This window comes from Scomber japonicus, chromosome 9 (assembly GCF_027409825.1).
Source record: "Scomber japonicus isolate fScoJap1 chromosome 9, fScoJap1.pri, whole genome shotgun sequence".
NCBI lineage: Eukaryota > Metazoa > Chordata > Actinopteri > Scombriformes > Scombridae > Scomber > Scomber japonicus.
In genome coordinates, this window is record NC_070586.1 from 3,956,842 (window position 1) to 3,982,144 (window position 25,303).

General features: G+C 39.6%; 3 protein-coding genes across 3 annotated transcripts; all 3 read right to left on the reverse strand.

The window, feature by feature from the left end:
- Positions 1 to 3,774: 3,774 nt before the first annotated feature.
- On the reverse strand, positions 3,775 to 6,513 carry LOC128364622 (pepsin A-like). Its single transcript, XM_053325188.1, has 9 exons — positions 6,410 to 6,513; positions 6,101 to 6,242; positions 5,772 to 5,889; positions 5,054 to 5,172; positions 4,783 to 4,979; positions 4,575 to 4,691; positions 4,321 to 4,465; positions 4,025 to 4,123; positions 3,775 to 3,912 (listed from the first exon to the last, which is right to left on the reverse strand). The coding sequence occupies exons 1-9, from the start codon at positions 6,466 to 6,468 to the stop codon at positions 3,775 to 3,777; spliced, it is 1,134 nt and encodes a 377-aa protein (XP_053181163.1). The 5' UTR covers positions 6,469 to 6,513.
- Positions 6,514 to 13,589: 7,076 nt separating this feature from the next.
- LOC128364623 (pepsin A-like) lies at positions 13,590 to 16,311 on the reverse strand. Its single transcript, XM_053325189.1, has 9 exons — positions 16,220 to 16,311; positions 15,911 to 16,052; positions 15,582 to 15,699; positions 14,881 to 14,999; positions 14,607 to 14,803; positions 14,392 to 14,508; positions 14,136 to 14,280; positions 13,840 to 13,938; positions 13,590 to 13,727 (listed from the first exon to the last, which is right to left on the reverse strand). The coding sequence occupies exons 1-9, from the start codon at positions 16,276 to 16,278 to the stop codon at positions 13,590 to 13,592; spliced, it is 1,134 nt and encodes a 377-aa protein (XP_053181164.1). The 5' UTR covers positions 16,279 to 16,311.
- Positions 16,312 to 20,906: 4,595 nt separating this feature from the next.
- On the reverse strand, positions 20,907 to 23,636 carry LOC128364611 (pepsin A-like). The gene is made up of 9 exons (XM_053325177.1): positions 23,578 to 23,636; positions 23,210 to 23,351; positions 22,881 to 22,998; positions 22,202 to 22,320; positions 21,928 to 22,124; positions 21,713 to 21,829; positions 21,457 to 21,601; positions 21,161 to 21,259; positions 20,907 to 21,044 (listed from the first exon to the last, which is right to left on the reverse strand). Exons 1-9 carry the CDS (start codon positions 23,634 to 23,636, stop codon positions 20,907 to 20,909), a joined length of 1,134 nt encoding a protein of 377 aa, XP_053181152.1.
- Between the last annotated feature and the right edge of the window lie 1,667 nt (positions 23,637 to 25,303).

Below are 25,303 nucleotides of genomic sequence, written 5' to 3' on the forward strand. Positions count from 1 at the left end.
CAATGTTGGGTGTATGTGTTATGTTTCCACTGGGACCCTTATTAATGTTGCACAGTAAAGGTATGGCAGTCTCATGGCACAAGTTGGTCTTCGTCTGGTTATTATTTCCACCTCAAGATATTACACACAGTCACACACATTTATCCACGGTCACGAACATTTTAAACATGCCTAACAAGAGCACACCACTGTTGGAAAACACTCGCGATGCCGCATGACATTAACGCAATGTGGCGAAAACAGAGAAGTCAGGTAAGAAACCACAAAACACAATCCACACAGTAGCTAATGCTAATGCTACAGCTACAGTTTGTTAGTTACTCATCCATACGGCCTTCCGACCATGTAATTATCCTTCTGCGACATGAATTCATGCATTATGTTCCTCTTATCAGGGTTAAGATCCGTTTTGTTCCGGAGTTAGATAATAACTCGCCTAACAAAAACATTGATTTATGAATGAGGGTCTAAGATTGTTGATGTTGTTACTAGGAATACACACGCTGCGGACACACACACACACACACACACACACACACACACTCTCTCTCTCTCTCTCTCTCACTCACTCACTCACTCACACACACACACACACACACACACACACACACACTTCTGGCGGTAGTATTTTGTTGGTAGTTGGATAATGCTGGAAGTACAATTATTGTTGATCTTCATATTTTACGAGAGGCTGCATTCACGTTAGTTACCACTAAACAGCCAAGCTGCAAAGTAAACAATCACTATATCTATAAAGTATATATATCAACAATCCTTTTCAACTACCTATTACATTAGGTTGGGACATAAGGTCTCCACTGAGGTTAAGGTGAAGTTTGGGTTGATAAACCAGCAACACAGGTCCCCATTTCTGATGGTCACAGATTTTGGTGTAACACCGGTTAAAACAAGGGTATATATATATATATATATATATATATATATATATATCAGACAATACTTGCATAAAATATTACATTTTTCTGAGGTAATGAGTATTCACATTTTCCTCTATCATTACCCATCCTTACCAAACTATAGAAATTATTACTTAGATTTTTGTTTTTAACATATGACTGTTTTCATTAGCTGGTTAACTAGATCATACTTCACAATGTGATTATGCATGTAAAGCCAAACCTTTTCATGCATTGGGTCCACTATATTTCAATTTAGTCTGTGCGTCATAGCCTATATAAACATTTTTCAGGAATCACATTATCAATATATATCGACTTTATTAAACAGTGGTTTGTCATCATGCATTATCTCATTTAAACAAACTGTCTTGACTTTTCAGCAGTGCACTGTGAGGACAATGGCCACAGAATGAGACAGCAGAGTTCATCAAAGCCGCCGGAGGATACAGGTACTCATACCTTCTGATTAACAGTTTCATGCCTATATATGCATGTATTTCAATTAATGTACAAATAAACATAAACATATTGCTGCTTCACTTTCTTACCTACCTGCTAGCATTACCATGCTAATAAAATACCTACCTATCTACCTAATTCATCCTACAGCAATAACATTAATAATTCTCATTTACATACACATTCAAACAACTATCTGATGCAACTACACTCATGGATTATAATTGACTCAACAGCGTAAAAAACACATTTGAAATATTTACTTTTCAGCTGAGCGCCGTGAGGACAGTCAGCAGCAAATGAGACTGAAGAGATCACTGGAGACACCTGCAGCTACAGGTACGCATACTTTCCAATTAACCATTTCAGACATTTGCCCGTAACCAACATGTGGCCCCTGGTTATGTATATCTAATATCAGACAACATTCTGAGGTCCACAACGAAATGGCAGCTCAGCAGTGGAAAACAACAGACAAAACCAGAAAGAGGAATCAAAACTTCAGAAGAGCATGGACAGCTCCACACCAAGTCACACATGCAGTTCCATTTGATAAACCTCACATGGATTTAATCTGCGTTTCATGCACTGCTGTTATGTTCCCTTGGGAGACATATCATTGCATGTATTATATAAATTCTATATAAAGATGTACATATCTTCTGTCAATTGTTCTGTTTGTCAGATGCCAGATGGACAGATCATCCAGTGTGAGCATGAAGGGGCCTTTTTGCAGGAGCAGCAGGTGAGGCAGAGAGGCCTAAAAGTGTCAACAGTTAGAGAATGGACAGGTTTTGATAAAGCTCATTACTTTTGTTCTTATTGTGTTTAGATAGCTGTAAGCCATGACGGTCAGATTCAGTACCTGCCTGTCAGCTCAGAGCAACAAATAGTGAATCCTGAAGATCTGGAGGCTGCTTCCCACTCTGCTGTCACAGGTAGGCTCTTTTATGAAACTGATTGCACTTAACTAGTTTTATTTCCAGTTCCCGGCTAAACTGTTTATAGTCTGTTTACCCAATTCACACTATGTGAGACCATTTGCATGTACCGTTTTCTCTGAGGCATACCACAAGTTTTCATTAGTTTCCTCTCACTTTACTATTAAAACTATCAGATGAAAATAAACTTTGAGCAATTTTATAAATTGAACAAATCTTAAATCTGCATTAGTATAGCATGTTAATGATAAGATGCTCCCGGGTTGTGTTTCAGAATGCTTTCACATGCAAATTTTAGAGTTGTCTTCCGAAAAACATTTAATTTCAGAATCAGCTTTAGTGGCCGAGTATATTTACACGTACATTGTCTAGTATGTACTTTCAAAGCTGAACAAAGATAATTAAACATTAACATGTCACTAATATGTACAAGAAAGTGTAGCAACAACAAATGGGCAACATATGTTTGTCTACAGGTAAAACTGAATTCTGAATTGTGTTAAATTCCAAGTTTGAAAGTTATTTTGATGTTAATGTGAATTAAAAGCTATTTGGTAGCTTACCCTGAAAATGCTGATGCACACCAAATATAATTGTTTAAGCAAGCAGCACATAATCTCATCCATAACATTAAAGTCAGTGTAAAGTAAGAATAAATATGTGTTCTGAGTTTGACATACCACAGAAAAGTGTGTTGTTAACCACCCTGCCAAATTGAATGATTAGAAAAATCGCCTCCTTCTCTGCTCCCCAACACTGTGGGCGTGCCTGCTGAGTTTGCTGAAACCCCACCCCCTACCAAGTATCACCTGTCAAAGTGATTTATACTTCTGCGTCATGTCGATGGCGTCGCTACGTGTAGCCTTCTGCGTCAACGCAAACCCCTACGCCGTAGCCTGACGTGCACGCGGACCGCAAGGGCTGTGATTGGTCCGCTCAAAATGTCAGTTCCCCCGGCAGTTCACACAAGGTGAGATAGCAGCAGCAGAGTTGTCAGATCATGTCATAGTTTGTTATAGCAATGTTTGTCCTTATCGGCTTCTTCTCTATCACAGCCTCAGTGATCCTCCACTACTCTCAGAACAGCTCAATTGTCTATTCTGTGCCTGGTCACAAAAAGCTGTTGGTGATCCTTTTTCTATCCTCTGTAAAGGGTCAAATTTCTCTCAAGAGCAAATTAATGGATAGGGTGGACTGATTTTTTTGCCTGTGACATTTCAGTGTAACACTGTAACACAAAATTTAAGATGTTTCTATAGACACTCAGTGATCTTGGATGTAGTCACTAGTCAGACGGAGACAGACACAAATATAATGCTATAATCTTTTATTGATAATGCAGTTGAATGATGTTCACATCTACATTTTTTTTTAATTTTGTGTGTTAATATAATCAGACAAGCACCTACAGGGAAATACACATTTACAGATGATCCATCAGGTGTTTCATTTGATTACACAGACTGTGCCAGACCAACCATCTTGTTCTGAGTATCAAAGACTGCGTAGTATTCCCTGATGAAGACATCTCCCAGGATCCAGAGCTGGTCAGTGCCCTCCTGGCTAAAGCCGGTCTTGCAAACGGAGGAGCTCTGTGGAGACACACAAGAATGTAGATTTATTTTGTCCACATAATCTTCATAATGCACATTTAAAATCAACAGATATTGGTCTGTTGCAGTGGCTGGCAGGGGTTCAACTGACCTGAGAGACATAGGCAGATGCAGGGACGGTGAAGGCATGACCATTGAGAGTGAAGGTGATATCAGGCATGGTCTGGATGTTCTGGCAGTTCACTGTAGCCTGTGAGAGGAACATCGCACAGACTGTGTAGCAGCATATATTTATTGGTATTTTACTGCTTTCCACCTTAAGTAAGTAACCAAGTCATACTTAATTGTTTTTATTTGAGACGATTTGACGTCAGAGCTTCACAGTTCTGTTTACTGTGGGTGTGGAAAACATGGAAAATCTATGTCAGATGCTATGGTATGACTCACTTCTCCATACTGGTTGGTTGAGGCTCCAACCCGGGAATTCATGTTGCTGATGTCGCTGCTAGGGCCAACAATCAGGGAGGTGCCAGTGTCAATGATGGTCTGGCAGCCACCAGAGCAGGCAACAACCTGTCCATTGATGGTAACACTGAGGAGGAAGAGTAGAAGGTGAATTACAATAAAGCCAGGAGCCTTTGTGCAACTTATGTTTGTGGTTTGTGTGCCATTTTGATGATTTTAGATGCATTTTTCTGTACCTGTCCATTTTAATCTGCCAGTAGGAAGCAGAGGTCAGAGGGATCCAGGTGATTTGTCCAGTGTAGTGGCTTGGGTCAACACCACCAAAGACCACCTCGCTACCCTGATCACTGTTGCTAAGGGAGAGAGAAAGAAAAAACAAATGTCATATGTAAAAATAAGAAAACCACACATTCACACAGTCAGATTCCTATCCTGTTTCAGTACCGGCTCAGGTAGACGGAGAACATGGGCTGAGGCACAAGTCCCTCACTGACCATGTTGTAAAAGACAGGCACAACATTATCAGAGGCAATAGACTGGAAGGCCAGTCCCAGGATACCATCAGCTGGCATGTAAGTCATGAATGGAGCCTCTGTTTCACTAACGCCGAACACCTGTTTGGTCACAGAGATTCCACCAACCTGGAAACACAAGACAGCTGTCAGTCACAGCTCAACTGACCATGGACAGATTTTGTTCTGGGGGTTTTGATTACCTCAACAGTGTCACTGGCCAGTTTTCCGGTCATGCTGCCAGTGCCGTAATAGATGGACAGAGCCTCGCCATTCCAAACAAAGGTAGAGGACTTGTAAGGGTCGTATTTCTGGTGGTTCTCTGCCAAGGAATAACATGTATTTTATGACCATGTCAAGAAACTTGGACCTTCTGTATTATGGAGTAACTGCACTTAGTGTTGTCCCACCACTAGCCTAAATAAACTGTTATAGACTGCAAGTATTTAGATATTTTACATAAGTATAAAGAAGTAATACCACATAGTAAAGATGCTCCAATCAAATTACCTCACAGTAGTAAGTAGGAGTACAGAATCACTAGCAGTAAAATGTACTTTAAGGTAAGTTTACTCATCGTGTAGAATGGTCCCATAGCAGTCATTATAACACTGATGCATTAATATGTAAGGAGCATTTAAATGTTACAACTGTTCAAAATGTTATTATTTCTTTAATTGAATCTATAAAAAAATATGCATTACATTTAATTCATGCTTTATATTTCACAAGACAATGTGTACAATGTTAATGGTAAATTATACCTGTCAAATAAATGTAGAATTACAAGTTATTTATAGAAGTATATTGTTAAACTAAACAAATTTGTACTAATATAGAGTATTTGAGTAAATATAATGAGTTACTTTCTACCACAGTGTAAATCACAATCTAAATGTTAGCAATATTAGTGGTACTCACGACAGGCCGGGCTGGAGCACCAGATTGAAGGGATCCACAGGTTAGAGGAGCCGGTGTCAAAGATAACCGTGAAGGACTGAGGAGGGGTACCGATAGAGATCACGCCATAGTAGAACAGCTACATGGAAGCAACACAAAGGCAGGTTTACTCAAATCTGACTGAAATGTGTGGATGTATTTTGTGTTTATGAGTTTTACAGGAGCTATGAACTGGATATAAGAGTCTTTACATCCTAAAATCAACTACCTGCTGGTTTTGCATTATGTGATATACAAGTGTGTCATTCAGGAAAACAGTTATGAATCAAGTCTCTGTAGTCTGGACTTACGTCAGCATCGTTGGTCATTGACTGAGTACCAGTTTGGACGAACTTGGCCATTGGACGGTATGGGAACTGCTGCCTGACCTGCTCCCACATTCCTCTCTCCTCCAGGTATTCCCTGGCAGACTTTCCCTTGATCAGGGGCATCCTGCAAACAGAAATGTGAATAATGAATTAACAAAATATTGCAACATGCAGCAAGATGGCCCTTTTCCCTCAGTAAAACCATAAAGAGACTATTAAGACTATTTAGAATAAAAAAATTCAAATAAATCAAGCAACCAGTTGTTTTTCAAGCAGCCAGGTCAGACTTACCTGTGGAGGCATTCGGAGAAAGCCACAAGGGCTGACAGGACCACGAGCCACTTCATCATGCTGATTACTTGATCTGTTGGACTCAGGTGAAGTTCCAGTGGTAGAGTCCTGCCCTTATATACAAAACATCAAACAAAATACCCCTCCACATATCTTTAGCTGGAGATTGGAAAAATGTGATATGGTGATAAATTGCCTCTTGTCTAAGAGCAAATATCGTATCAAACAACTGAACAATGAAAACTTTTCCAGAATCATCAAACGTTGTTGAACAACAACATAAATCCAGGTACAATTTATAAGATGGAACCAATAATTTATTACTGTTGTTTTTTATAGTATATTGTTAAAACTATTAAAACAAAGAAAATCAGACTTGATGCTAAAGAAGTCATTCTTTGAAAGACAAAGGTGAAGGTACTTTATTACATAGAGTTGGACAGTAAAATTCAATGTCTGCATTTAACCCATTAGGAGCATAAGATTTGTGTTTTACTATTTCAACTATTGTATTAAAAGGAAATCCATCAAGTAGGGGAGAATGGGGTTGGTTGTCATATTAATCAGATCTCAGGCCCTAGAGGGCTCTGTTAAATAGTTGTGGTACTGACCGTTACATAATTTAGGTGAGATGTTAGTTCAGAGGTCATTTCTGGAGTAAACTGCTTGACATTGAGGTGAGTAGACGTTTAGTGTTTTCATGTGAAAATGTAAATATCCAACTCTTCAGTATTTCTCTTCTGGGCTTTTACACAATGAGTTTATCATAAAACAATCATTACCATTAAAAGTATGAAGAGAGAGTGATAGTTAGGCAGGTTTTCTTAGCTACGCCAAAATGTGGTTGTTAGCTTTGCTGGTAACAAAAAATCCCAGTTGGGGAAGCTTGTCACATTCTCTTTGGGGTTGGTTGTCACATGTTGGTATATATACATATATAGTGTTATATATCTAGTTCTATCTGTCTTTTAAGATAGCAAAATGACCAGGAACTTTGTCAGGAAGACAAAAAGGGTCAGACTCCTTCAGATGTGAAGCTCAGAGCAGGTGAAAATGAACAATATTATCATATAAGGACAAAAAAGGAACTTAACGGAACGATTTTTCCTGTTTATGTTCTCTTGGTGCAGGAGATTGTTAGGTTGTTGTATTTCAATGAAACTAAACATTTTAAATATTTTTTTAAGACTATACATTTTTTATTTTTCCCCCTTAAAATAACACAGGGACAACCATCCCCACAATGTGTGACAACCATCCCCATCGTGAGGTTGGTTGTCACAAGTGCACAAGACATATTTGACAGTCCATATCTTTATAACAGAATCAGCTGAAGAAAGTAAGACCTCTCTATTCCCAGCTGACACTTTAGGCTTCCATTACAAATGAATTATTCAGTTTATGGTTTATGAGGAAGTAAAAAGTGTCACTACCAACCCCGTTCTCCCCTAAACTAGTGTAACAAAGCTAATGTGCAGTATAGAAAATATTTTTCTTAGCTCAAGAAGTCATTTAAAGGACCTGACCTTTGTTATCAAATTCAAATTTAATTACTTAATAAGATAAGTGCATGCTGATATGCAGATCTGAAGATTTGATATATTTTCTCTTTATCATTGACATGGAAACTTTCCACAGGTTTTTCCAGTGTGAACTGAGGTCACTTGCAACCAGGTTATCTGATAGCAATACACAAAACAAAGACAGAGTAAAGAAATAACAAAATGCTTCCAGAATTTAAAGGTCGTGTAAAACACACTACAGATTTCTATTTTCTAATTTTAAAAAATGTGTTTTTGTTAGTGAATGTTTTCTAGAAAATACAGAGTAATACTAACAGATGTAACAGTTCATAATATAAATGTAACTTTGCACACACTAAACAACTTGTAAATGTAGTTTGCCACTTTGCACACATTTTTTATTTTGTTCTTGGCACTACTGTTATCACCTGGTATAACTCAGTATGTACGTATGTGAGTGGTGGGCGGATATGAATGTGTTGGAGTGTACACTTGCTAAAAATACTTTTAAAATACTTTAAGCATAGTTTCTTGCATATTTTTAACTGGAGTAATTGACACAAGCCATTGTCAACTAAGAATTGTATTTGAATATATCTGTTGATTTACTGTATTATATTTTTAAAGGACATTTTATCATTTTAGTTTGAGCCACTTGGTTTTGGCTTCTGTAAAACAGAAGGTTTAATTGAGCTCCGTTCTCTGCCTTTGGTTTTGAATTTCATTGTATTCTATATAATCACATAAAGGAATCTATCTATCTAATATATTATAGGTACAAAGACACCAAAGGAAGACAAATGCCTCTCATTACAACTGCCTTATTTTCACACAAAATAAAATATGTATAATCTACAACGGTAAAGCAGAAAATGTCTGTGCAGCCAAGAAACAGTCATGCCTTGTTTTCTTTCATACCATCTTGTGCACAGAAGTGTGATGTCACATTGCTGTTTTATCAGTTTTATTAAAAATTAACGCTGCAAGCAGTGTTGGGCAGGACTTTGCACACTTGCGCACATTGGCCTTTGGCGAAGCTGAAAGGTTTCTGTTAGGGCCTTCAGACCTGGGCATTTTTTGGACACTGTAATAAGTAGATATACATTACACACACACTAACACATATACAAACACACACACTCACACAGTCATTGCCATGGTAGTTAACGAGCGGGCAGCATAAGAACAGAGCAGCAGAGGCAGGATTGAATGGGAAAGGAATAGGGTGCACATGGTATAAAACATAGCCAGACCAAATTACACACATCTATAGATGAGACTTGTGGCAACATTTTGACTTTTGAATGGAGTCTGTAGCTGAAAGTATGCAGGAATAATGTATATATTTTGAAAGGCCTGGCAATAATCATACATTTAAGGGCAAATTGCGCACTTCCTGTTGGATTTCAGGTCAGGGGTTTTGGTTTGATCTTTTACATTCCTATCAGGCGTAGTGGCTGACTAAGTGTTTCAAGGTGGCACTAGAGAACACATTTTGGCAGTTTTGGGGTTAATTTTTCAATTTTATCAAATTTGTGGACAGGTATTCTAGGTAGGAGGTTCAACAACCTCTGAGTTGACTTACTCTGGGATGGAAAACTCTGAGTATCCGGTTCCAGAACAGCTGATCTGAATTAGTTCAATCAACTCTGAGTATGTTCATCTTGAGTTTGGTATACACAACTGCTATTCAGTTCAATTCAAAACACTTTATTTGTTCCTGAGGGGCAATTTAAAAAGCATGAGGAGCAGCATCATTGAAAAAAAAACCCAAAAAACCAAACAGAATATCAAGAACATAAAATCATAAAGTACTATAGCTATAAAAAGCCATCATCAATGGAGCCCCAATACCTTAATTCACCATGGCAACTACTGAGAAAACAAGCTTGAGTTAGGTCACCTCACTGTAACTGGAGCTCCCCCTGCAGGCCTGTGGCGAATATGAACATATACCTATTTCACAAAAAGTAACACAGCTGCAGATGTTAAGGAGAGAGAAGCAGCTGCTGCCCGAGTCAGTGCTTAAGTTTTAATGCACCACTCCACTGACTTAACTTACCTCACTTAAAATTGTAGCATACAGGTGGAAAAGTGGTGTAATGTATTTTGAAGCAGCTAAAAATGAAATAAAAAAACATAATTCAGAAAAGTAAGGCACATTTTGCTGGGCCATGACTGTACCTCGCTTTGATTTTATTCATAGTTGATGTAGGCTATTAAACAAAGTAAATATTAATTGTGTGTGTATTTCAACATGTAGTAATTTAAACCCCCAACAGAAAGCTGTTTAACACATATGACCTCTCATCTAATATCCTGCTTAGTAGATTAACATTTTACACTATTTTACTTATTATACATATTGTGTACACATTGTACTTATTATACATATTGGAGTCATTGATTTTAAGACTAAAATGTGACGATGTGTACAATAAAATACTTCCTAAAAATAAGATTAATAAGAAGGCAGATATGGCCGGAGAATGTTAAGAAATAATTGAGTGTAATGAACAGTGATAGCGTTCTAACCAGTGTTGGGCACGTTACTTTTAAAAAGTAATTAGTTATAGTTACAGTTACTTCTCCCAAAAAGTAACTGAGTTAGTAACTGAATTATTCCATTATAAAAGTAACTAGTTACCAGGGAAAGTAACTATTGCGTTACTTTAAAAAAAAATAATAATTTTTTTGTAAAAAGTATAAATATGTCTGTGTTTTTGGCCACACGTTTTGTAGTGGCGTGTGCCGTTGAGAGATGCTTCATTAGGTTAGAGTTGCTTGTAACGGATGCTCTGATACATAATGTACATTTCACATATATGGTCCTGCCTTTTACCTCAAGGAGATTAAAGTAGTGTCTGTACTTCCAGTTTAAAAACACAACCTTTTCCTCCGAACTCGCCATTGCTGCAGCTTCTGCTAGTTTGTTTGTGTGAGGCTGCTGTGTGCATGTGTGCATGTGTAAACACTGCCTCTGATTGGCTTACCATGAAATCTTACTCTGCCTTAACCAATCATCATCACGGTTGTCCCGCCCCTCCCGTCTTCCGTTCCCCTCTTCAAAAAAAAAACGGCTTTGCAGCTTTTGTGGCTGAGAGCAAAGTTGGATGAGAACAGGTTCACTGAGTAGATTAGCTTCAATTTGTAACGTGCCTCATTTAATTAAGTAACGTAACAGCGTTGTAACGATGGAAATAGTAATTAGTTACATTACCCGTTACTGAAAAAAGTAACGCTGTTATAAACGCTGTTTAAATGAACAGATATTAATCTCGGAATGAAAGCACATCCAATTGAGCCCTGAATGCATCTCCCGACATTTAAGGCATTGTGAATTAGTAATTCTGCCTTGATATTTATCGGATTGTGAAGAAACGGTCAGGGTTTCTTATAGAAAACCTTCCAGCGAGCAGGTTACACTCACAGAGTCAGTTACCATGGTGACTGGAGCAACACACAGCAACACACAGGTAATGCACCGCATAAAGACATCATTAAAGTATTAATTTTCTTTCTCCTCTTCCTCCCTTTTAACATCACAAATTTGCCTGCTGCCGCTACACACTGTTTTTAACATTAGACCATAAATGAGACTACCAGTAATTTCACCAGCTGTTGCTGTTGCCATGTTCCCTTCCGTAAACACCGCTCTGTGCGTGGCGTCATTAATGATCAACTGAGCATGCGACTCACTTCAGGAGGCCACATTTAAAAGTGTAATATGAACAGACAAACAAAAAATAAGATTAGAGCATGAAGGCCTGCAGTGTGAACGTAGCCTAGTCAGATACAATCAGATCTGCAGTAGAGAAGCTGAAAAACAGACTTCACTTCAATCACTGATGTTAGAGCTCCACCTACTGGACACAACAGTGTAAAACTCAGAGGTTAAATGGATCATAGTGGAGCCCCCTAACAATAAACCATCCACAGCTTGAAATGACTGATTATATAGCAGGAACACAAGCTACAATATGACAGCAGGTAAAAACTAAAAACTTGCAATGTACACACTGAATAATACACTGTTGTGGGAAATACAAAGAGAATTGTCATAAAATCATCATAAAATCATACATAACACAAAATGTCACCTGAAAAATTAAGGGGTGTTCATGCAAAATGGTATTTATAACAAACTAATACACAAAGAAAAAGGATGCAAAAAAGACTTCAAGAGCAAAAATTCACAATTTAAACAAAACACACGTCTTTATTTGCTGTAATTCTCACAAATTCCCCTCAGGATTAAATAATAATGACTAATAAATGTCATCATATCAAATCAAAGTGATATATGATCTGATTACTAAATTTGTATCAGTCAGTTGTCATTTATAGTGGTTGTCCCACTCATCACAAGATGTTGCATTTGTTTTTGTTAACACGTTTTTTCTTCACATCTTCCAGTTCTTCTCTCAGTCTGTTTATTTGCTCCTCCATTTGCAGATTACTTTGTTCACCTTGTTGTTTAGATCTCTCCAATTCAGATATTTTTTTCTGCAGTTCTTCACATTTTCTTTCATTTATCTGCACTTCTCTTTGAAGTGCTTTTTAAGCCAGTTGGAACATCTCAGTGTTGTAGCAGCTGCAGCCATTTTGTTTCAGCATGTTCTCAATCTTAGTCAGCAGCTCTCTGACTTGTGTGCGGTTTGTGTGATCTTTGTTGTTGAAGACCTGGTATCTACCGCCACACTCTTTTATTAGTTGTTTGACAAAGTTATCACAGTCTTCAATCTGGAGCACAAAGCATGCTGGGATGGTGGAGAACTCCACACTGGCAAACCACCAATCAAAGTGTAATTAGTTTCTGAATTCCCTTTTAAAGGGAAATCGATAGATTTTACACATAAATGTCAGTTTACTGTTTTTGGAGCTTGACCCATACTAGGAACTAAATATTAGCATATCTTGGCCCTCACTGCTTTGATGTAACTATCATTTGGTCTCTGGGTTAGGGTTAGGGTTAGGGTTGAAAGAATGAATGGCATTAAATAAATGAACTCAAAAAGATTATAAGATTTGTATTGTGTGTTGGTTTCCACTTTATCTCAGTTTGAGACTTTTCAACAAGGTGGTCCTATTCACGGGATGAGATAGCAGCAGCCGAAGAATGAATGGCATTAAATAAATGAACTCAAAAAGATTATAAGATTTGTATTGTGTGTTGGTTTCCACTTTATCTCAGTTTGAGACTTTTCAACAAGGTGGTCCTATTCACGGGATGAGATAGCAGCAGCAGAGTTGTCAGATCACGTCATCGTTTGTTATATCAATGTTTGTCCTTATCAGTTTCTTCTCGATCACAGCCTCAGAGATCCTCTGCGACTCTCAGAGCAGCTCGATTGTCTATTCTCGGCCTGTTCACAAAAAGCGGTTGGTGATCCTTTTTCTATCCTCCATAAAGGGTCAAGTTTCTCTCAAGAACATGTATGGAAAGGGTGGATTGATTCTTTTGCCTGTGACATTTCAGTGTGACATTGTAACACAAAATTTAAGACACAAATATAATGCTATAATCGTTTATTGATAATGCAGTTGAAACATGTTCACATCTACATTGTATCTTTTTTTAAATTTTGTGTGTTAATTTTTCAATCAGACAAGCACCTACAGGGAAATAAAGATTATCCATCAGGTGTTTCATTTGATTACACAGACTGTGCCAGACCAATACTCTGGACCTGAGTATCAAAGATGGTGTAGTATTCCCTGATGAAGACATCTCCCAGGATCCAGAGCTGGTCAGTGCCCTCCGGGGCAAAGCCAGTCCAGCAACTGGAGGAGCTCTGTGGAGACACACAAGAATGTAGATTTATTTTGTCCACATAATCTTCATAATGCACATTTAAAATCAACAGATACTGGTCTGTTGCACTGGCTGGCAGGGGTCTAACTGACCTGAGTGACGTAGGCAGATGCAGGGACGGAGAAGGCATGACCATTGAGAGTGAAGGTGATATCAGGCATAGTCTGGATGTTCTGGCAGTTCACTATAGCCTATGAGAGGAACATCACACAGATTGTGTAGCAGCATGTATTTATTGGTATTTTACTGCTTTCCACCTTAAGTAAGTAACCAAGTCATACTTAATTGTTTTTATTTGAGACAATTTGACGTCAGAGCTTCAAAGTTCTGTTTACTGTGGGTGTGGAAAACAGGGAAAATCTAAGTCAGATGCTATGGTATGACTCACTTTTCCATACTGGCCGGGTGAAGCTCCAACCCGGGAATTCATGTTGCTGATGTCACTGGTTGGGCCAACAATCAGGGAGGTGCCAGTGTCAATGATGGCCTGGCAGCCACCAGAGCAGGCAACAACCTGTCCATTGATGGTAACACTGTGAGGAGGAGGAGTAGAAGTTGAATTACAGTAAAGCTAGGAGCCTTTGTGCAACTTATGTTTGTGGTTTGTGTGTCATTTTGCTGATTTTAGATGCATTTTTCTGTACCTGTCCATTTTAATCTGCCAGTAGGTAGCAGAGGTCAGAGGGATCCAGGTGATTTGGCCAGTGAAGTGGCTATAGTCAACACCTCCAAAGACCACCTCGCTGCCCTGATCACTGTTGCTAAGGGAGAGAGAAAGAAAATACATATATCATATGTAAAAATCAGAAATGGAAAAACCACACATTCACACAGTCCTATTTCTATCCTGTTTCAGTACCGGCTCAGGTAGACGGAGAACATGGGCTGAGGCAACAGTCCCTGACTGACCATGTTGTAAAAGACAGGCACAACATTGTCAGCAGCAAGAGACTGGAAGGCCAGTCCCAGGATACCATCAGCTGGCATGTAAGTCATGAATGGAGCCTCTGTTTGGCTAACGCCGAACACCTGTTTGGTCACAGACAGACCACCAACCTGGAAACACAAGACAGCTGTCAGTCACAACTCAACTGACCATGGAGATATGTTTGTTCCGGTAGGTTTTTGATTACCTCGACAGTGTCACTGGCCAGACTTCCGGTCATGCTGCCAGTGCCGTAATAGATGGACAGAGGCTGGCCATTCCAAACAAAGGTAGAGGACTTGTAAGGGTCGAATTTCTGGTGGTTCTCTGCAAAGGAATAACATCTCTCTCACATGTATATTTCATGATCATGTCAAGAAACCTGTACCTTCTGCATTATGGAGTAACTGCACTTAGTGTTGTCCCACCACTAGCCTTAATAAACTGTTATAGACTGTAAGTATTTAGATATTTTACATAAGTATAAAGAAGTAATACCACATAGTAAAGGTGCTCCAATGAAATTACCTCACAGTAGTAAGTAGGAGTACAAAATCACTAGCAGTAAAATGTACTACTGTAAGTTTACTCATTGTGTAGAATGGTCCCATATCAGTCATTATAACGCTGATGTATTAATATGTTAATATTAAGGAGCATTCAAATGTTATAGCTGTTCAAAATGTTATTACTTCTTTAATTGAATCTATAAAAAATATGCATTACATTTAATTCATGCTTTATATTTCACAAGATAATGTGTACAATGTTAATGGTAAATTATACCTGTCAAATAAATGTAGAATTACTACTTGAGACTTGAGACTACTTGAGTAAATATAGTGAGTTACTTTATACCACAGTGTAAATCACAATCTAAATGTTAAAAGCAATATTAGTGGTACTCACGACAGGCCGGGCTGGTGCACCAGATTGAAGGGACCCACAGGTTAGAGGAGCCGGTGTCAAAGATAACCGTGAAGGACTGAGGAGGGGTACCAATAGAGACCACGCCATAGTAGAACAGCTACATGGAAGGAACACAAAGACAGGTTTACTCAAATCTGACTGAAATGTGTGGATGTATTTTGTGTTTATGAGTTTAACAGGATCTATGAACTGGATATAAGAGTTTTTACATCATAAAATCAACTACCTGCTGGTTTTGCATTATGTGATATACAAGTGTGTCATTCAGGAAAACAGTTTTGAATCAAGTCTCTGTAGTCTGGACTTACGTCAGCATCGTTGGTCATTGACTGAGTACTCTTCTCGACGAACTTGGCCTTTGGACGGTATGGGAACTGCTCCCTGACCTGCTCCCACATTCCTCTCTCCTCCAGGTATTCCCTGGCAGACTTTCCCTTGATCAGGGGCATCCTGCAAACAGAAATGTGAATAATGAATTAGCAAAATATTGCAACATGCAGCAAGATGGCCCTTTTCCCCCAGTAAAACCATACAGAGACTATTCAGTCTATTCAGAATAAAAAATGTCAAATAAATCAAGCAACAAGTTGTTTTTCAAGCAGCCAGGTCAGACTTACCTGTGGAGGCATTCGGAGAAAGCCACAAGGGCTGACAGGACCACGAGCCACTTCATCATGCTGATTACTTGATCTGTTGGACTCAAGTGAAGTTCCAGTGGCTGAGTCCAGCCCTTATATACAAAACATCAAACAAAATGCCCTTCCACATATCTTTAGCTGAAGATTGGAAAAATGTGATATGGCGATAAATTTCCTCTTGTCAAAGAGCTAATATCTTATCAAACAACTGAACAATTAAAACGTTTTTGAGCAACAACATAAATCCAGGTACAATTTATAAGATGGAACCAATAATTTATTGTTGTTGTTTTTTATAGTATATTGTTAAAATTATTACAACAAAGAAAATTATGCTTCATGTTGAACAAGTCATTCTTTGAAAGATAAAGGTGAAGGTACTTTATTTGTCACACATACAGTTGGACAGTAAAATTCAATCTCTGCATTTAACCCATTAGAAGCATAAGATTTGTGTTTTACAATTTCAACTATTGTATTAAAAGGAAAACAAACTAAACTAGTGTAACAATGCTAATGTAAAGTATAGTATATATTTTTCTTAGCTAAAGACGTCATTTAAAGGACCTGACCTTTATTATCAAATTCAAATTGAATTGCTTATGAAGTTTTATAACAAAGTTCAGGAACAGAGACCACGCCTTACCTTCTCAATTTCCGCACAAGCACTACTTAAGTCACCCCCTATCCGCTCTATCCCCTTTCATCTCATTTGGAACATACCACAGTCACGGGCAGTCATCCCAGCTTCCCGGAGCCTTCGGCCACTTTTCCTCCGCCAGCGCCACCGTCATCAGGCAATTACCTCTCTACGTCTCCAGGGGAAGAGTCGCTACTCCTCCCTGCCACTCCCCTCTCCATCCTGCTTGAGGTCCGGCAGCCAAGGCCGCCGCCGAAATGAATGCAAACGGGCGCAAAATCCGCTGCCAACTTTCCGACCGGAAACCAGCTTCGAAAATATCTGGCCGGACCATTGCCCGCCCAAAGCCCGAACTCAACCCGTTGAACATCACTTTTCACCACCCAGACTGAAAGTCCACACTCTTCCAACTTTACATGAACTGCAGCAAAACATCACGCGAGTCCGCTGTGACACAGATTACGTCAACGAACACTACGTTTGTTCGTTTGTTCATTCATTAATTTGTTTATTCATTAATTTATTCATTTGTTTGTTCATTCATTAGTTTGTTTGTTCATTCATTAGTTTGTTTGTTTCATCATTAGTTTGTTTGTTTCATCATTCGTTCATTCTACTATATTCACTATCATCCTGTGCTACTGCAGCTCCAATACTAATGACTTCGACCTCAGTCCCTCCACATACCAACGCAAGTAGCCATCCTCCTTCATTTCCCACTTTCTGAAATACCGTTCCAACTAAAAGGCACTAATAATAATAATAATAATTAAAGCTGCAAGCAGCGGTGAACAGGCCCTCACCCCCCCATGCATGTCAGTTTACAGATGCAATAGGGCTTTGCGCTGGTCAGCGCTCTGGCCCTAATAATAATGACCGGTAATTATGTCCTTCTCGCCTTTCTCATCCATCCGTCCATGTGTAATTCTTCAGGGAACCGCAAACATCATTTGATCTGGTCAACCTTAGACAGCAACTTCCGACCTGCCCAAAGAGACTTACACCAGCCGCTTCCTTGTTTTTGCAACGCCGTCCATTCTGTTTCTTCCTACACAGAAGGTTGGAGTTGGATAACCATTTATCCACAATCCTCAATTTAGCTTTGGGATTCGGTGGCAACGTTTTTGTTTTTATGCCTGACACATTCTCTTTGTGTCCCAAGCTGCCGGAAGACTTCAACAATCCAATTAAGGGACACACTGGAGCACTTCAGTTCCCAAGCTGTATCACTGCATGTTTGCAGCCTGCTGTCCACTAAACCGCAACTCGTGCGGCACACCATCACACCCTGCTACAGCTAGCACACTCGCCACTTCTTTGCCTTGCACTCTAGTTTCACAAAGACAAAACCCCGACATTTATTGCAGCTTGCACTGCAACCCCCCCATCTTTGCCCCTTACATTAGCTAACACCCAGCCGACCACCTTCTGCCCCTTTTTCTTAAAGGTAAGGACAAAAGAGGTAGAGCAGTGCTCTACCAGGACGGGTGAATGCTCCGCAATAACTGCAGTGACCTCGCTTCCTTGTTGTTGTCACTTCCTCCACACCTGCTTTAAAGCTTACATCACCAGTGCATCTCTCCGGCATCTTCTGAAAGGGCGCTTACTGTTCTGTAGTATGCCTGACCTTTTCAGCGCAAAAGCATCCATACAATATCGCTGCGCTGGATTCCGCTAAACAACTATAAACATCAGTCACTCGCTTTGCTAGGCCATCTCAACTATTCAATTCACATTACTCCCCTAGGCTGTGCCCTGCTATCTCACCTCCCACGACCTTATAACACACAGAGGCTCTTGAATTAGAGCCGTGGCATCAGTTCCTCCCCTTACAGAACGCCATCTCTTCTTCTATGACTACCAACGTATCCGTTAATCATTGCAGCCATCCTTTTGGGGGCACGAGTGGTATACTCTGATAACACAGCAGTCGTAGACATCATTAACAGAGGCCGTTCACGTAGCTCAGTCATCATGTCCTAAAGATAAAAACAACCCCAATCCAAACATACATCAGCAGAATCAACTTTATCATTAAATTGTCCTCCGGAGCTCCATGTCCTAGCTTTTCCCACTCTCACATCTGTATGTTAATTAAAGGACTCCATAGAGCTGAACTTCATCCCACGGCAAAACATTCACCTCTCACCTCAGACCTTCTCACACACCGTACTAGAACCATCCGCACGGGCTACCTATCCCCGTATATAGATAAGGTTTGAGAATTCATGTTCCTCCTAGCATTGTTCTGTTTTCTGCGCTGTCCTGAGTCCACCACTTCCTCTTCTTACAATGAAAAAATTATCAATCATCATAAGGCAAATCCTAATCAAAGCCAGCGTATCCCCAGAATCATACTCAGGTCATTCATTCCACATCGGCGCCGCTTTCTCAGCTTCATGACAAGATACCCCGGACAACATCATTAAAATTCTCTGACGTTGGTCATCACCTGCTTACTTAACTTACATCCACCACAGCACTACTGACATTATAAACACTTGCGTGCTTCCGTCCTCTGGAAGACTTTTTGGGGATCTGCAACTCGGACCAGACATCGAGACAGCTCCCCCACTTAGAGTCTCATCCCGCCCCGGTTCCTTCCACACACCCAACTAGAAGACGGGTACAGCATCCTGCGCCTCCTCATCAACCCGGCACCCGGCTTAAACTTTCATGCACACCACACACTACACCTCTCTTTTTTCCTCCCCCTCTTACATCCCATCCCTTCCCCCATCCCCAAGTCCCTCACTTCTCCCTTCCAACCCTATGACCCCCTGGACCCGAACCCCTACATCCACTCAACCCTCACCCCTACCCATCTACCCTCACCCCTTATCCCTACCGCTGAACCCTCACTCCCCATCCTTTCTTCCCTATCCGTCAACCCTTTTTCCTTCCACATAATAAATAGTTAAACTCATATCTTAGTTGGCGTGGTCTTTGTTAGTGAAATTAAGATAAGTGCATGCTGACATGCAGATCTGAAGATTTGATGTCCTTATTTTTCATTTATGGAAACTTTCCACAGGTTTTTCCGTGTGAACTGAGGTCACTTGCAACCAAGTTAACTGATAGCGATAATACACAAAATAAACGGCCATGGCTTGTAGAGTAAAGAAAGAACATAAAATGCTTCCAGAATATAAAGGTCATCTAAAACATACAACAGATTTCTATTTTCTAATTTTAAAAAATATGTTTTTGTCAGTGTTATTGAGGGCTGTACTAAAGGACTGTATAAACTTGTTGCCTGGCTGATTCTGATTTCTAGCTTCACCCCAGGTATGTCTGTTAAAACACAGATGCTGACAACTCTCCTTCAGTTTGACTGTTTAATGAAAGTAAGCAACAGTACAGGATGAGGGCTAATCTGTGTGAGTGGTTCGGTCAAAGAAAAAGAAAAGAAAACAAATTATCTAGCCCACATTACATAGGCATACATATATTTACCTGTGCACCTTTATACACTCATATAAGATTTGTGTTGTGTGTTGGCTGTGTTGGTTTCCACTTTATCTCAGTTTTAGACCTTTCAACAAGGTGGTCCTATTCACAGGATGAGATAGCAGCAGCAGAGTTATCAGATCATGTCATCTTTTGTTTTATCAATGTTTGTCCATATCAGCTTCTTCTCGATCACAGGCTCGGACATCCTCCGCTACTCTCAGAGCAGCTCGATTGTCTATTCTCGGCCTGTTCACAAAAAGCTGTTAGTGATCATTTTTGTATCCTTTGTAAAGGGTCAAGTTTCTCTCAAGAGCAAATTAATGGATAGGGTGGACTCATTCTTTTGCCTGTGACATTTCAGTGTAACACTGGAACACAAAATTTAAGATGTTTCTATAGACACTCAGTGATCTTGGATGTAGTCACCACAGTCAGACAGACACAAATATAATGCTATAAACTTTTATTGATAATACAGTTGAAACATTGCGACATGTGTGTTAATTTTTCAATCAGACAAGCACCTACAGAGAAATACACATTTACAGATTATCCATCAGGTGTTTCAATTGATTAAACAGACTGTGCCAGACCAATCATCTGGTTCTGAGTATCAAAGATGGCATGGTATTCCCTGATGAAGACATCTCCCAGGATCCAGAGCTGTTGAGTGCCCTCTGAGCCAAAGCCAGTCCTGCAACCGTAGGAGCTCTGTGGAGACACACGAGAATGTAGATTTATTTATTTTGTCCACATAATCTTCATAATGCACATTTAAAATAAACAGATATTGGTCTGTTGCAGTGGGTGGCAGGGGTCCAACTGACCTGAGAGACGTAGGCAGATGCAGGAACAGTGAAGGCATGGCCATTGAGAGTGAAGGTGACATCAGGCATGGTCTGGATGTTCTGGCAGTTCACTGTAGCCTGTGAGAGGAACATCACACAGACTGTGTAGCAGCATGTATTTATTGGTATTTTACAGCTTTCCACCTTAAGTAAGTAACCAAGTCATACTTAATTGTTTTTATTTGAGATGATTTGACGTCAGAGCTTCAAAGTTCTGTTTACTGTGGGTGTGGAAAACAGGGAAAATCTATGTCAGATGCTATGGTATGACTTACTTCTCCATACTGGTTGGTTGAAGCCCCAACCCGGGAATTCATGCTGTTGATGTCGCTGGTTGGGCCAACAATCAGGGAGGTGCCAGTGTCAATGATGGCCTGGCAGCCACCAGAGCAGGCAACAGTCTGTCCATTGATGGTAACACTGTGAGGAGGAGCAGTAGAAGGTGAATTACAGTAAAGCTAGGATCCTTTGTGCAACTTATGTTTGTGGTTTTTGTGTCATTTTGCTGATTTTAGATGCATTTTTCTGTACCTGTCCATTTTAATCTGCCAGTAGGTAGCAGAGGTCAGAGGGATCCAGGTGATTTGTCCAGTGTAGTGGCTTGGGTCAACACCACCAAAGACCACCTCGCTGCCCTGCTGACTGTTGCTAAGGGAGAGAGAAAGAAAAAACAAATGTCATATGTAAAAATATGTAATGGAAAAACCACATATTCACACAGTCAGATTTCTATCCTGTTTCAGTACCGGCTCAAGTAGACGGAGAACATGGGCTGAGGCAACAGTCCCTGACTGACCATGTTGTCAAAGACAGGCACAACATTGTCAGAAGCAAGAGACTGGAAGGCCAGTCCCAGGATACCATCAGCCTTCATGTAAGTCATGTATGGAGCCTCTGTTTGGCTAACGCCGAACACCTGTTTGGTCACAGAGATGCCGCCAACCTGGAAACACAAGACAGCTGTCAGTCACAGCTCAACTGACCATGAAGATATGTTTGTTCTGGGAAGTTTTTGATTACCTCAACAGTGTCACTGGCCAGTTTTCCGGTCATGCTGCCAGTGCCGTAATAGATGGACAGAGCCTCGCCATTCCAAACAAAGGTAGAGGACTTGTAAGGGTCGTATTTCTGGTGGTTCTCTGCAAAGGAACAACGTGTATTTTATGACCATGTCAAGAAACTTGGACCTTCTGCATTATGGAGTAACTGCACTTAGTGTTGGCCCACCACTAGCCTTAATAAACTGTTATAGACTGTAAGTATTTAGATACTTAACATAAGTATAAAGAAGTAATACCACATAGTAAGGGTGCTCCAATCAAATTACCTCACAGTACTAAGTAGGAGTACAGAATCACTAGCAGTAAAATGTACTTTAAGGTAAGTTTACTCATCGTGTAGAATGGTCCCATATCAGTTATCACTGATGCATTAATATGTAAGGAGCATTTAAATGTTACAACTGTTCAAAATGTTATTATTTCTTTAATTGAATCTATAAAAAAGTATGCATTACATTTAATTCATGCTTTATATTTCACAAGATAATGTGTACAATGTTAATGGTAAATTATACCTGTCAAATAAATGTAGAATTACTACTTGAGACTTGAGACTACTTGAGTAAATATAGTGAGTTACTTTCTACCACAGTGTAAATCACAATCTAAATGATAAAAGCAATATTAGTGGTACTCACGACAGGCCGGGCTGGTGCACCAGATTGAAGGGACCCACAGGTTAGAGGAGCCGGTGTCAAAGACAACCGTGAAGGACTGAGGAGGGGTACCGATAGAGATCACGCCATAGTAGGACAGCTACATGGAAGGAACACAAAGACAGGTTTACTCAAATCTGACTGAAATGTGTGGATGTATTTTGTGTTTATGAGTTTTACAGGAGTTATGAACTGGATATAAGAGTTTTTACATCATAAAATGAACTACCTGCTGGTTTTGCATTTTGTGATATACAAGTGTGTCATTCAGGAAAACAGTTTTGAATCAAGTCTCTGTAGTCTGGACTTACGTCAGCATCGTTGGTCATTGACTGAGTACCAGTTTGGACGAACTTGGCCATTGGTCGGTATGGGAACTGCTGCCTGACCTGCTCCCACATTCCTCTCTCCTCCAGGTATTCCCTGGCAGACTTTCCCTTGATTAAGGGCATCCTGCAAACAGAAATGTGAATAATGAATTAACAAAATGTGGAGTTCCAGCATTTTATAGATGGAGAAATCAGAAAGTAACCACCAGCAAGTGTGAAATATTGCAACATGCAGCAAGATGGCCCTTTTCCATCAGTAAATCCATGCAGAGACTATTAAGTCTATTCAGAAAAAAAAGTCAAATAAATCAAGCAACCAGTTGTTTTTCAAGCAGCCAGGTCAGACTTACCTGTGGAGGCATTCGGAGAAAGCCACAAGGGCTGACAGGACGACGAGCCACTTCATCATGCTGATTACTTGATCTGTTGGACTCAGGTGAGTGAAGTTCCAGTGATAGAGTCCAGCCCTTATATACAAAACATCAAACAAAATACCCCTCCACATATCTTTAGCTAGAGTTTGGAAAAATGTGATATGGTGATAAATTGCCTCTTGTCTAAGAGCAAACATCCTTTCAAACAACTGAACAATGAAAACTTTTCCAGAATCATCAAACGTTGTGGAACAACAACATAAATCCATGTACAATTTATGTTCTTTATATCATTATATTAATTAAGATTAAACCAATAATTTATTGTTGTTTTTTTTATAGTATATTGTTAAAATTATTAAAACAAAGAAAATCATGCTTCATGCTGAAGAAGTCATTCTTTGAAAGACAAAGGTGAAGGTACTTTATTTGTCACACATACAGTTAGACAGTAAAATTCAATCTCTGCATTTAACCCATTAGGAGCATGTGTTTTACTATTTTAACTATTGTATTAAAAGGAAATCTATCAAGTAAACTAATGTAACAAAGCTAATGTGCAGTATAGAATATATTTTATAGCTCAAAAAGTAATTTAAAGGACCTGACCTTTGTTATCAAATTCAAATTTAATTACTTAATAAGATAAGTACATGCTGATATGCAGATCTGAAGATTTGATATATTTTTTGTTTATCATTGACATGGAAACTTTCCACAGGTTTTTCCAGTGTGAACTGAGGTCACTTGCAGCCAGGTTATCTGATAGCAATACACAAAACAAAGACACGGCCATGGCTTGTAGAGTAAAGAAATAACAAAATGCTTCCAGAATTTAAAGGTCGTCTAAAACATAATACAGATTTTTTCTAATTTTAAACAATGTGTTTTTGTCAGTATATATATAATAATATAATATAAATGCAACTTTGCACACACTAAACAACTTGTAAATGTACTTTACCACTTTGCACACATTTTTTATTTTGTTCTTGGCACTACTGTTATCACCTGGTATAACTCAGTATGTACGTATGTGAGTGGTGGGCGGATATGAATGTGTTGGAGTGTGCACTTGCTAAAAATACTTTTAAAATACTTTAAGCATAGTTTCTTCCATATTTTCAACTGGAGTAATTGACACAAGTCATTGTCAACTAAGAATTTTATTTGAATCATTTGAATATATCTTGTGCACAGAAATGTGATGTCACATTGGTGTCTTATCAGTTTTATTAATAATTAAAGCTGCAAGCAGCGTTGGGCAGGACCTCGCACCCTTAAGCACATCGGCCTTTGGCGTAGCTGAAAGGTACCTGTTAGGGCCTTCTGTCAAGGGACAGAGAGGACAAAGGGCTGTGCTGATTCTTTCAGTTTAATTTTGTAGTCCCCTTTTAGGTGTCCCAACCCCAAAAACACCTCCAGGTAGGCTGAGTGGAAATATGTCTCTGCATCTTCAATGCTGTTCAGATGGGGAATCATGTTTAGTCTCACAATTGCTGGGAAGCTGAGCAGTGGTGTGGCTAGGCCCCTAACAACAAAAACTGACTTCAATTTTTCTGTCTCCCCTCTCTATAACCGTATCCACCTGTCCTATGGTGTCCAGTGGCACATTATTAGGTCCTTACAGAGGCCCGCTGGGGGGTGAGAGTGGGTCATATCTGTCCTGTGTGTATACAGATGCAGCCACCGCAGTGACATC